This window comes from Taurulus bubalis (genome assembly GCF_910589615.1).
Source record: "Taurulus bubalis genome assembly, chromosome: 4".
Classification (NCBI taxonomy): domain Eukaryota; kingdom Metazoa; phylum Chordata; class Actinopteri; order Perciformes; family Cottidae; genus Taurulus; species Taurulus bubalis.
The window spans coordinates 683412-697500 of record NC_136592.1 but is presented as its reverse complement, the minus strand read 5'-3'; the positions used below and the strand labels follow the sequence as shown (position 1 = coordinate 697500).

The 14089-nt window shown below is 45.2% G+C and overlaps 1 protein-coding gene across 1 annotated transcript in view; it reads right to left on the bottom strand.

Annotated features, from left to right (window-relative positions):
* lrrk1 (leucine-rich repeat kinase 1) overlaps window positions 1-14089 on the bottom strand; it is a gene marked incomplete at its 5' end in the record, with an annotated part of 71883 nt that overhangs the window by 24778 nt on the left and 33016 nt on the right. The window contains 15 exon segments of the mRNA XM_079216386.1: window positions 1368-1629; window positions 2363-2502; window positions 3071-3240; window positions 3334-3505; window positions 4085-4182; window positions 4272-4450; window positions 5669-5828; window positions 6091-6211; window positions 6353-6525; window positions 7685-7849; window positions 8583-8797; window positions 9863-9975; window positions 10963-11092; window positions 11668-11744; window positions 12284-12396. Of these exon segments, the coding sequence (XP_079072512.1) occupies window positions 1368-1629; window positions 2363-2502; window positions 3071-3240; window positions 3334-3505; window positions 4085-4182; window positions 4272-4450; window positions 5669-5828; window positions 6091-6211; window positions 6353-6525; window positions 7685-7849; window positions 8583-8797; window positions 9863-9975; window positions 10963-11092; window positions 11668-11744; window positions 12284-12396 (2288 nt within the window).

Here is a 14089-nt window from a genome sequence, read left to right as displayed (position 1 = left end):
AGAAGAGAAAACACAGTGCAGAGTAGATGTGTTTGTGTAAGTGTATTCATAACACTTTATAATCCCACTTCCTGCCTCAACTCTGCTCGACTGCTGCCCTTCCTGCAGCGTTCTTGTTGGATGAGGGAATAGTAGTAAAGTCTCAAGTGTGCTCACTTTCAGTTTGATCTCCAAATAAAGTGGTTTAGTTAATCTGGATAAACTGCTTGTTTGTTGACAACAACCAGCAGCTTCAGCTTATTCAGTCTGCTGCTTAGTCCTGAAAAAGACATCACACAGTCCTCCGTGAGATTAAAGTACTACTGCGATGCCCTCGGTGGTTCGGGGCTGTCCACACTATACATGGAGAAGTAGCACTGAGCTTCTCTGTAGCAGAGAGCTGCAGCCAGACTTTGACTGTCTTTAGCCTCTGATGAAGCTTTTGTGTTCTCCACGGCCCTCCACATGCTTTAAAGTGTCACGCTGTATTTAGTGTTCATGTTGAATGCATCATGTACAGCACTGTGTCTGATAAACTTATTTGCTGCATCACATGTGCACTTTCAGAAAGAATCTGGTTCGAAGAACCTCAGTTAACATCCACAAAGTTAACGCAAAACAATGTACACAAACAGTGACTTCTTGGAATGGATTGGAAGAGGGTCGGACTGTATCAACAGCTGTACTTTAAAAAACACATCAGTATTGGCCAGTTGGCCGAGGCCAACATAGACTAGTCTGGCACTAAAGTGTGCGTATACTCGTCTCCAGCTGTTAGACGGTGGCATTCCTGTTTATACGTCTTCCACTCTTTAAGAGCTCCAATGCAACTCTACTAACATTTAGAGCGACTGTTTAACTGATTCCATGGATCTGTGCTACTTTAAAGAGACAGAGATATATCCTTGTGCAACTGACTGCAGTGCCCACCAACCAACACACACACACACACACACACACACACACACACATATATGTACACGTGTCCAAATGTGTAGGACAAAGATACATATATGAATATTTATTCCAAAAGTCCAGTGTGTGGCTGTGACGATCCTCCACACTGCTGACATGAACACAATAACCATATATATATATATATATATATATATATACTAATATATATTGTTCTCATCTTTTATTGATCAGTGTGTATTCAACATTGATTCCTGAAGTCACGCCATCAATGTAGCGTAGTTACATTTTACAGAAGTGGGAGCCTTGAAGGCCTGAAGCCTAAAAAGTCACAGTTGAATGTAAAGGAATGAGCTGGTACTCGTCTGTGTAGGCCGCTGTATTGATATAGAAACGGGTCAGACGTGTGTGTGAAGCGTGTGTGAAGCGTGATCAGCATGTACAATGAAAGGATCTAAAAGGTTAGAGGTCACCGTGCAGGGAAGTCTGTCATGAACAGCTCTGGGACCAGTTCCTGGAGGGTGACGGGCTGGTCCGGGTGCCGAGGACACGCGATGTGCTCCTCGTCCACTGCAGCCAGCACACAGTCCTCCATGTTGAAGTAATGGAGCCCGTCTCCTCCAGCTGCTGGCTTCCCTCCGGCCACGAGCTGCTGCTGGCCCAGAGCGGCGCAGAGCGGACAGGGCGCGTACTGCTCCAGGAGGAGGCTGCCGTCACTCTCGCTGGCCGTCAGCGCTGCAGGGAGGACACAGACATGCAGGACGTGTCCCTCATCTGTTGGGTAGAGGAGGGCTGCACAAATTCATACATACGAGAGTCGGGACAGTCACAGTTTTATTTAGGATTACTACTATAATTACCTTTTCAGGTTAGAATAACAGATACATTACATGTCCTCTTTGCTTCGACTGCATTACACAAAGATGACACAGCCGCAGGTTGGGACCCTGACCTGGACCTGCAGCAGTGGAGTTTATGTTTGCATTGCACATCCAGGAAAACTAGGGTTATGGGAGTATAATGTATAGATGGGGATGAGGTCTGAAGGCTGATAGCTATCAGACAGTGAATAATCTGGATACCTCCAGAGCGGTCTGGGCTGTGGAGATGAGAACTAAGTCCGTTCTCAAATGTTTATCAGTAACTTCTCCAAATCAAACTCTCATATTGGCATTAATTAGGTACACTGCACTGCACTTATTTTAAAAGGAAAAAGGCCAGTTTTAAAGCTGGTTTGTCTGTGAAAGAAGAAACAGTGTTGAAGAACACCACGAGCAAACACTAGTAAATGCAAATAATAATAAAAAACTAATCATGACTGCGTTGTTAACTGAAGTGAGTCTGACAAAGCTCATTACTTCTAACTTCATGAAGGACATCAAGGGCAAAATGGCATACATTTTATAATAAAATCAGTTATTACGAAATATCTGCTCAAACATAAAGGTATAACATCTGAGAGTCTGACCAGGGAACCACTGCTCAATCAGAGAGTTGACGTTGTCGGTGATGAAGGCCATGGCAGAGAAATCTCTCATCTCTGACTGGCAGATGATCTTTATGCCTCCACTCCTCTTCCTCTTCCAGTTGACGTCTGAGGACTCCACGCTGAGACACAGACACATGGCAGCCTCAGTTATCTGCTCTCCACCGCTCACATTACTCTTTACACTCATGTGGCGCAGAAAGAGCAGGAACCTTTGATGCAGTTCATTCTTTCAGACTTTTTGAACACTGGAGGGATTCTCTCCTCAGTGTCACGTTACATGTCGTGCATTCGGCTTCTTACCACGCCACAGCGCTAAGGCTGCTGTGATATGAAAGAGGAGCAATGTTAGAACAAAAGGATTGTAATGCAATGACTTAGACTGTGGCTTAAAGGGAGGACACATAGGACACTGAATGTCAGCTGTCTGACACAGTTCAGAGTATGCACCAAACATGGTACTAAGATTGCTTGTTCTTATTGTTCAAGACCTTAAAAAGGCTGTATGTAATGTCCAGGATGAATTGTGGAACCTCACTTTCTGTGACCCCGCGTGGCCAAGACGTGGACTGAATACACTCCATCCTTTCTGAGAGTGTGAATCTAACTGAAGCTCACAGCCTTACATGTCCTCACTGAAGGATCTGTCTCATTCCACCACGGCTACAACCTCCCAGCCCCAGCTCTGACCTGAGGAAACCTCCGTCGAAAGTGACCAGCAGCCCCTCCTTCCAGTAGATGGTCTGGCTGCGCCGGACTCTGAAGGTGCTGCAGCGGTTCCTCTGCTGGGTCCCAGCAAAGCTGTAGATCACGGAGTTCCTGCTGCGTTGGCTCCTGGTGTTTCTTTTGGGATCAAATGACTGCACAAGCACAACATTTCAGGCCATGGATGTAAAGAGCTGAAAGTGTTCAGGTACAATAGGCGAACGATGAGAATCTGCTGGCTTTCGTACCTGCAGGTCCATCTCTGTGAGGCTGATGAGCATCCTGGCTATTAAGCGCTCCCAAAAGCCGGCAGGAACAAAGCTCATCTGAACAAGGCGCTGCAGGGTGTTGTTGGTCTCTTGCCGGAAGCCGTGGATGTCCATGGCTGGCTTGGGGGGAAGGAGGTGGGGCAGCAGATAGCTAGCAAGAGGAAAGAAACACACGTCAAACTAAACTCTAGCCCATCAAGATGTAAAGGAACTGTCTGTATGCCGTGCTACTTGGCTCAGCGTCACATTAAATACTTCTATTTTTCAGTGGTTGCTCATGTGCTACCGTTGTCATGTATTGCATGTTGCTTGATGCTATGAAGTAGCTGTGGACGCAGTGCTTCCTATGTGGTAGCTGGTGATGCTGGATGTGTTTAGGTTGTTACTGAGTGAGTGGGATGCTTTTACAGCTGGGCCTCAATGGTTTAATGGCTTTCTAGGCCGTTGTTGGGTTTTCATTGGTGTTTGCTGGGGCATCGAGAGGGGTAACTAGGCAGTTGTTAGGGTGTAGTTACTAAGGTAAATGGGTTGGTTACTATGGTGAATCTAGCTGTTAGCTGCTAGTTGTGGGACAAGCTTTGAGGCAAAGAGAATAAATCCCAGAATGGGACCTGTAATGTCTTTCTACCACGACAGTAATGTGTGTTTTGTGGAGCACACATGCCAACATGTACAGAGAATCTCCATATATATCAACTGAGCATCAATGAGTGAAAAGAGAATATTTGACCTGTTACTGGCCACAGGAAGCGCGATCTCAAACTTGGCTAGGAACTGGAAATACTGTTCCTCTGTCTGCGGGGTGAAGCCTGTTCCTACCAGTAGCATCTGCACAACAGACGTGATCACAGACTGTCAAAATGAAGTCAGCATCATCGATAACACACAAAACCACATTTCCAGTTCCAAAATCTCACCCTGAGGTCTTCTGCGCGGATCACTCCGTTCCTGGCTACGGAGCGAGAGGACTTGAGGTGCATGATCCTCTCCAGACACTCTGACAGCCACACCGGACACAGGAAGTAGAGCGTGCAGAGCCCATGGCTGGTGTCAGGGAAGTGCAGCAGGGTCCCCGTCTCAATCAAGAAGCTGACGGCTGGAGGTGGTGCACAGAAGAGCGCCGTTAGCATGGTGTCCTCTCATGAATAGGGGTAGTCAAAGGCATATAGGTACAGTATATATCATAATATAGTATAGATATAATATATATTATATCACTACAGCGGTGAGTCAGCCTTCTGTTTGTGTCTACATGTGCAAACAAGGCACACACACTGTGTACACCAGCTCATTGTGCAACTGAACACTAAGTATGTCTTTGTGTTTTCAGTGAGGATGTCCTTAAATCAGAGGATCGGCGGTTCGATCCCGGTTTGTGTATTCGTACTTGGGTCACGCTCTCGTGCACCCAGCTGCAAACCCAATGCACAATATGGTAAATGGACTGCACTTGTTAATCTCTTTTCTAGTCTTCCGACCACTCAAAGCTCTTTAACACTTAGTGGCATGTCATCATTCACCCATTCACCCCCTGATGAAAGGGCTACCTGCCATCAGGAGGAACTAACATTCATACTCATCCACACACCGTAGGAACAGCCCCAGGAGCCATTTGGGGTTAAGTGTCTCGCCCAAGGACACATGGACTTGGACGAGTGGAGCCGGCTCGTCAGAGGGCTGAAGGACGACTCTGAGCCACCGTCGCATGTCGAGAAGAACTCAACACTCACTTTTAAAGTGGCAGTCAGGCTGAACCAATCATCAGCTTGTGTTTGCTAGAACTGAAAATACAGTTGTAGTCACTCCTGATGTCTGTGTGCATGCGAGTAAACACACCTACACCATGAGGCTTTGTCAGAGTCTGACTTTAAAGGGAGAGTTTGTATTAGTGCGGTTGCATGAAGTACTGATCCATAGCGACAGGCGGCAACATTTATCTTAGACATCTAGAACAATCAATAACCACGAGACTATGCTGACAAGAACAATATAGATATATAGATATATATATATAGATACGCTTTCACGTTTAGTTCCGTTTGTTGTGGAAATATTCTAAATATATAATACATGGGACACTTAAACTGGCGGCTGTGGCTCAGTGGTAGAGCAGGGTCCTTTAACCAGAAGATCGGCGGTTTGAGCCCCAGTTCCATGTCGACATGTGCTTGGGAAAGACACTTAACCCCACATTGAATTGAAGTAAAAACTGGAAATACACTTTTGTAAAAGGAAATCATTCAAGGTGAGGGTAAGAACAAGAACAAGTCAAACAAATGACTTTCAAATCCAGATGCTGAACAAGCCACAGTACCAGTCTGCAGATCCTCATAGTCTGTGATGTCACTTCCTGTGTTCTGTTCAATGATGCGGTCCAGCTGGTCATCAGTCAGGTACTGGACCTCGCCCTCAGCATCTCGCCTCTGCTTCTCCGCGATCACTGCTTCCTGCAGGGTCAGGTAGCTCCTGGGGATCTGGTGGAGCGACAAGGTCGAACCTCTCTCTTTAGAACATGAGGAAGTCTTTTTGACCAAATATCTCCAGGAACTAACCACAGGAGGATCTGTAAAGCTCCTGCAGGACATTTGGGTTTAACATCTCCCAGCCACCACAATAAGCCACTGTATGGTGTATAAGTACTTGGGGAGCAAACACTTTCTCCCCGTTGGTCCAAGCGGTGGAGCTTTCCCTCCACAGACAAAGTGTGGAGCATCCCAGTCTCCCAGTCTCACTTACCAGTCTGCCCAGCAGCTTGCTGCCACTGGCTGAGCTGCTGCTGTCTTTCATGGAGAGAGCCACCTGGTAGATCAGCTTCTTCAGCCCATCCAAGCCCTCCATGGTCTTACAGGACACTTCACTGAGCGCACACACACACACACACACACACACACACACACACACACACACACACACACACGCACACACAGTAAAGCTGATACTAGTGACAACTGGCATGAAGCTGAATCAAACAATGGAAGAAGGTCAAATGTATGCTTACTGCAGGTGCTTCCAGGTGATGTCCGGGTAGCCGGTGGCTCGAGCCCCCGACGGGGATCGGCACAGAGCCAGAACATAAGCTCTCAGCGTGGCCAGTCTTTCAGTGCGGAACTTGGTGTCAATGAGATCCAAATGTGTTCCCACGACCACCACGGCAGAGTTGGGAGCTCGCGCCTACGAGCGCATCACGCGGGAGCCGACACGTCGAATGAAAGGTCGGCAGAGACAAAGAATGAGCATGAACACGGAAAGCTCAAAGCCCAACTGTGGCTTTTTACAGTTCTTTCAACCACTTCTCATGTTCTTCCTCAGCAAATGGAGTTTGGTTGAGTTGGCATCATAGCCAGGATATGCAATTGGTTGGATGCGTCAATCATGAACACTTAGTTTGTATCATTAGTGTCACCAGAGGAAATTAAACTCTGACTGAAATGAGTTGAACACATAAACAGGAGCCTGAAGTCATATTTAAACTTCCAACATTTCTGACAGTCAGACAGTTGGCCTGGTTACAAGGAGAGGTTCAGTTCACTACGTTGTGTTGTCTACAATGTACGCGTCTCTTGCTTATTCCTTTTACTTTGATGAGATGCATGGAAAGAGGATGTAAACAATGTGTGGGACTAATTCATATGACCTTTTTTCTAACAGAAGCAGTTTGTTTTTTAGATTTTCATTGAGTGATTTTCAAGAAGAAAACAACTTACTTTAACACAAATACAAAAAGGCCTTTTCAGAGTTATATCATTGAGAACATGTATAGATGTTTCAGATATATATGCATTTCATTCTTTACTTTTAGTGAAACACTTTTAAATTCCTATGTTGTCGCTTTTGAACATTCTTGAGTGTAATCCTCTCTCGTTGGATGCACACCATCAGTATCATTATTTTGGCAGGATGAAGACCAAAGGAGGCTGGCAATAACAAAACTCATAGGACAAAGTTAGAACAACCTATAAAACTAAAGTAGCTGTTAATAATGTTAACTAACCACCAAATCAGAAGAAGCAAAGGGAGGCATTAGTAAATGTCAAGAGTAAGTGATTAGGCCTCAAAGAGCCACTTAAGTGAAATGATGCAAGCAGTTTCAACATCTTCCACGTCATCATGCTCATTACAAGACATCTAGTGGACTGTGGTTGGTTTATGTGGTCTGGCAACCAAACGATTGTCTTTGAATTCAGGTGACTCCTGCCTCCCACTGGAAACACAACATCATCACAGACACGCCCTTCACTTTCTGACCCACTCCCGCTGAAGCACAGCTGGACCCGGGCGGTCAGTCGGTCCGCAGAGGTGTGTGTGTTTGTGTGAGAGAGCTAAGTGTCACCTCTATGTTAAGTAGCCACGTCTGCAGGTTGGCCACAGCCTCCTCTCCCAGAGCCAGGTTCCAGATCACCACGTACAGGGCCTTGTCCGTGAAGAAACACTGGTTCACCGTGGACATGTTCGCTTGACCGCCGATGTCCCACACGTTGAACGCCACCGAGTCCTTCTGTGGGGAACAAGGCCAGCACCTTTTATTTTCTCTGGAAATGTTTGGCTAGTCCAAACTCCGTTTCAGCATCAGTTACGTTCTACGAACTGTATCTCGCTTTGACCCTCTGGTTGGCTACGTCTTGGCGGTGTGTCCTTTAACCCCGCCTCCCATAAGCCGGACATCTCCACACGTGACTTCCAAGACATCCCGGATGAGAACAGCTGTTCTCTTCCTGGCTCCCCGTTGGGAGCACGGGAGTCTGATGATGCGAGTTTAACATAAGCTATTTGCTAACACATACAAAAAAACAGCTGTGGCTGATGAGCATGTCATTAGTTCTGCAAGTATCTGATCATAAGTATTGGATACATTAACTTTGAGGATGTGAATGTGGAATTACTGTGCAGATATTAACATATATTTCACTTCTTCACTTTCGGCTGTTGCCGTTATGGGTCATGACAGTGGATCATCATTTCCATCTAGGAAACCAGGCCTCCAGCCATTTGTTATGAAAATCTGATTTGGTAGAGGTTTTATGCCAGATGTCTTCCCTTATGCAACCCACATATTCTGATATAAATTCTGGTGGTGAGGAAACCGGAGCAACCAGAGGAAACCCACACAGAGAAAATATGCAAACTCAACACAGAAAAGCCCAGCGAACCCGGAATGGTCTGAAATCTACACCATGCACTGTGTGTGTATTGAATGTACACAATAAGTATGTACGCTCCGTGTTCCTCACGCTGTGTTTGCCCCCGTTGGGTTTGTCCAGCTCCCAGGTGGAGGTGGAGATGCTGCATTCTGCTGGGGTGAAGGGGGCAGCCCTGCCGGTCTGCAGAGCCTCCAGCAGGGCTGTCTTGCCCTGCCTCGGTGGACCAATCACAAGCATCTTCAGCAGCTTAAAAGGCTCCGCCTTTCGTAGGTGTGCTCGGAGGAAAGCCAGGACAGATGCAGTACCTGAAAAGCCAGAGCGGTCAACATTAGTTTTTTGTGGTGTTGGAAATGACCAGTTACCAAGAAACTACAGACAGGTGCTGCAGCACAGAAAACTTAGTGCCATTGGCCATTTATTCAACTAATGTATGCACATCTCACTTTTACATACCGTAAAAGTTGGGTTACTAGTAGCCGCTACTACGTTCGGTGGATGTCCCCGCTAGTTCCCCGCTGTAGCCGGTTAGCGCTGCTGCTAGTTCCCCGCTAACATCCGCTAGCTCTCCGCTAACTTCCGCTGGCTCTCCACTAATTTCCGCTAGCTCTCGCTAGTTCCCCGACAACCACCGAAGGTGGCGGGACCAGCCCCGGCTCGACGCCCGACTCGGGCAGAGGGGACGCAGGCAGTAGCAGCAGCAGCGGGGAGCTAGCAGCAGCGGGGAGCTAGCAGCAGCAGCGGGGAGCTAGCAGCAGCGGGGAGCTAGCTACAGCGGGGAGCTAGCCGCAGCGGGGAGCTAGCAGCAGCGGGGAGCTAGCAGCAGCGGGGAGCTAGCTACAGCGGGGAGCTAGCAGCAGCGCTAGCTAGCTACAGCGGGGAGCTAGCCGCAGCGGGGAGCTAGCTACAGCGGGGACACCCACCGAAGGTATTAGTGGCTTGTAACCCGGCTTTTACGGTACATGTAATGTGGCCACTTGAATATGACCATTCTATACTACTCTAGTGAACATTATAGGGAAGCACGTTTCTTAATCACTCCTTTACATTTATCTGACTGCTGTAATTACAGGTTACTTTTGTAACACTGGTTACTCTTAGGGTTAAGAAGTAGACCGTAGTTTTTGATTAAAAGTTTTTCAAGTGAAACAGAAGTCAGGTGCCCCCACATGGAAATGAAAACAGGGTTTGCATGTTGTAATCATCCTCTTCATACTGGCCAAGAGGTCCTTGCCTAATAGCTTCTAATGTAAGTGACAACTTCCACAGCCAATATGGCGCTTCAGCCGTCCCTTAAGCGTTCAAAAAAGTCTGCATGTTGGTTTCCTTATGAAAAGTGAGTTGAGGGTGACTTTAAAAACAGTTCGACGTACCTTCTCTTCTTACTTCCTGGGGGACATTAGTAATGTTGAGGTCTTCAATGTCCAGCTGCCAGAGGCTGGAGAGTTGACTGAGCTCTGCTGGAAGCTCCCGGATCCCATGATTACTATTGCCAGAGCAGGTTAGACAACATCGGTCAAAGACTCACATGAAAGACAGCACACTTTAAATATAACCTACCATCCAAGTTACATTGTCCATTTTGTATAAATAAACATGTTTTGTTATTCCCAATTTTATTAAATTGAACTTTGTAGATATTGTGAACCTTCACTGAGCTCACAAGGGTTTTCTAGAACAGATGGAAACGTCGCCAAAAGTCAGTTTCGGAACTTCCCAAACCATTCCATCACTGGGTACGTGAGAGCTGAGTTAAACAGCTGCAGGCAGCTGGAGCAGGAGGGCTGACCTCACACAGCCGTGGTTCCCAGGGACTGAACCCAAACACATTGGCCTTTTATGACATTATTATTTGACTTTTTGGCAACATATTATTTTAAAGTGTTCTTTAGTGTAAAAAAACAACAACAACCATTATTTAGCCAATGCAGTGTTAGTTTGACTCACGCTGAGGCTCACAACTGACTGTACTGAAAACTGATGACATGACCGTTTAAAATTGAGTTTGATTTCAGCTTTATCCATCTTTATCCATATCAATACTGGAAGTGGGAATACAGGTAATTGTCATTGACTTGCAAAAGTGCTGAAAATTAAGCAGCACATTGATTCCAATGATTATTTTGTTCATTTCAAAATGTCATTTAAGTTAAAAAAGGTCAAATTGAGTCCAAGGCTCTCACAAAAGCGGTGATGTTGCAAGGTTAGTGAGATGATAAGACATCATAAGATGTGATACCCTGTTATCATGTGTAATGGTCTGCTCACACCAACGTACACTTCATGTGTTTTAAAGGATGTGATCTTGATCACTGAAACAGACATGAGTGCCTCCACAGACACATCTGACTACAACAGCAGTGACTCAGCACTGCACCTCTCAGACATCAGTTGTCAATGAAAGGGATGAAGAACTCGCTGATCTGGGCAATAGAAACCACAAACATGGAGGAGGACACGCGGAGGGACTCACTTGGAGAGGTAGAGCTCAGTGAGGCCGTGCAGACCACACACCGATCGGGGAACACACTCCAGCTGGTTGTCGTTCAAGAAGAGCACTTCCAGTGAATCCCGCAGAATCATGGGAAACTCTATGGGACACACTGCCAAGACAGAGCCAACCAGAGGGTCACAGCGAGATACAGGTCGTAGAGCGACCGATGCTGGAACTGAGTTTGGACTTGCCAAAACATTTCCAGAGAAAATAAAAAGTAAGCAGCCTCTTCCACAGAAGTGAATTCTTGGCATTAGGCAGTTCCTCTGAAACAGCAGGTAAAACATTATGTAACACTAATATGAATAAGATATACTGCTACACAATAATTACGCAAAAAATAACTGCGCAAAAAAAATCCAATTAGTCTGGACTGTTGGTCTAGGCACAAATGGCCAAATAAAAACCTTGAACCTTGACATATGACACTGTTCCACAATAATGATGCATCTAATCAAACTGCAAGGCTGCGAGTCAGGTCTTCCTCCCAATGAGCTCCATGTATCAGACGGCTAGTTGGAGGACTGGGGTCGGAGAGGGGAAGTTATAAATGTGTTTGTGGGTCATTTAACGGAGGGCCTGAACAATGGCAGACACCATGTGGAGGTCGGACCCTACAGTCTGGACACCATCTAGTCCACACTATTCAACTGAACTCTGTCCATGTATGTAAAGCAGATCCACCTGGGTCTGGGTCCGGGTCCCTCCTGCTCCATGTAGTCAAGAAGGCCAGCCTCCTGGATTTAGGCCCCTCCTCTGTTCTAAAGACACAATGTGTAATACAGTAACAATGAATGCAACACTCCTCATCTGCACCTTTACTGCACAGGCTTTAGTTTAATATGCTCTATAAATATCTATAAATATGCAAACGGTCCTACACACAAAACAGAAGTAGTAATCAAGAGAGACTAGAGTCTACTTTAAGCCCAGCATGATACAGTAAATAATACTCAACACAAACTTGTAAAGGCTGTGACCAAACAAGCTGCACCATCTAGTCTGCTGCACAACATCAATTATTCTGTTTGTCATTCAACTAAAGGAGATGACGGATTTGAGCTTGAGCTAAGAACACCTTGAGCTGCCAACAAAGGCCCAACGCTTACCCTACTTAGCTTTGATACGGAAGTAGAAATACTTGGATTTTATTCTTCAAAGATCACAAACTCTCTTGAAAGCTGGCTGGTACACATGCATTGAAACTGCAGAATGGTTCTTCACACATGACATTCATTGACCTCTGGAGAAAGAGTTGTTCAGTAACAGCTGCCCGTGTGGATCTGCAGTGTGGACTTACTTGCCCAGCTGGTTCCTGGAAAGATCCAGAGTCCTGAGCTGAGAGCACTTCCACTTACTGGGGGCTGGGAGTGTCGTGATGTGATTCCCACACAATCTCAACCAGACCACCGCCTGATGGAGGAGGGGGAGATGTTGTAAAGCACACATTCACATGTTCCTTACTGGGAATACACAGACAGCTGGCTGACTGGATCCCCGGCCCGCTCAGCTTTGTAGTTACAGTTGCTGCTTTAAATCATTCATGCACTCATCATGCATTCATATTCAGACACAGTCTAAAGCTAGAGATCTGAAATAAAGAGCAGCCAAGTCTGTCAGAAAACTAATTGAATGATGAAGTTGTTTTGAAACAGCAGCAGCTCCCATGACAAAAACAGATTACAAATACAATTCATTTAAAATGCAGGTACACAATAAATACTTTTGTACCAAAATATCTGTTTCACATTGGGATGTAGAACACAGTGGTCAAGATTACCAAGAAATGCATATATTAATATATTGTATACTGCTTGGGCCACTAAAGCAAACCTGTCTTTTCTCACAACAATGAATGCCTTGCTTGTCCATTCTTTCATTGTGCTGAACGCAACATCATTTCTGTATATCTAAATCTTAAATCTGACCACTGTTAATGTCCTGAATGTAACTTCAGTAACACACACACTTATGTTAGAACAAATGTGTTTTTGGTGGTTTAACATAACCACATATTTTTGTTGCATTTTTGTTTCCCTCTCCTGACCACCAGGGGGCGACTCCTCTGGTTGTATAGAAGTCTACACTCACCTAAAGGATTATTAGGAACACCATACTAATACTGTGTTTGACCCCCTTTCGCCTTCAGAAACTATAAGCCCCGTTCAGCACAAGGCATTTTTTAGGATTTAGCTCGAAATAGCATACCCAAACTAAAAAGGGTGTATCTCTGCAACCACAAGGGCTATTTGAATAATTCTGGTGTTATAATAAAGGCAACCCTTGTGAGCTTTTGGTCAGATGTGTAAATATTAGTATATATGTTGCTGGCTAAGAGTAAATAAAGATTGAAACACAGAACAAATAGAAGTTCCAGGTCCGCCTATAGAAAAAAGCACTTTCAGGATGATTATCTCCTTGAAATGATGCTTCACTAAGAAGAAGAAGAAGAAGAAGAAGAAGAAGAAGAAGAAGAAGAAGAAGAAGAAGAAGCCCTGAGGCTCTCCCACATCATAGCACAATATGTGAACAGTCTCTCTGCACTGTTTTCACTTGAAAAAGTGAAGCAGAACAAAGTCAGATTGGGTAAAGTACAGAGAGAATTCAGGCGAGGTTTCCAAAATTTGCATTTCGGCACATTTGCGCATATTTTCGCACATCTGTGACATTTGAATTTTTTCATGTAGCAAACCTTATAGTTCACTTTCATATGACTTATGGTGTTCAATAAACTTGTATCAGTGGGGATTTACTGAGGGAAATGCATTTTTTCTTATATTTGCTATTTTCTCAATTTTTTTTCAAAATGTGCTGACTCAGCGATTTCTGTTACTGTGTTCTTTGGTTCATATCTCAGTGATGCTTTGCAGCAGAGGGATTTTGTGAGTAGATTTGGAATCTGTGTGGAATTGTCTTGCTTTTTGCTATTTGTCATTTTCTGATAGCACCAAGCTACGGGCTGCTAGTTCCGGAAACATGCAGACTGGGCTGACTCATGACAAAATTATAACTATTTTATTTGAATAATTATTTTAGTTGGTGTTTGAGTTGTGTTGAAATGGCTGACTAATTATTGTAGCCCAGATTCTCTTGTTTAATTTGATGT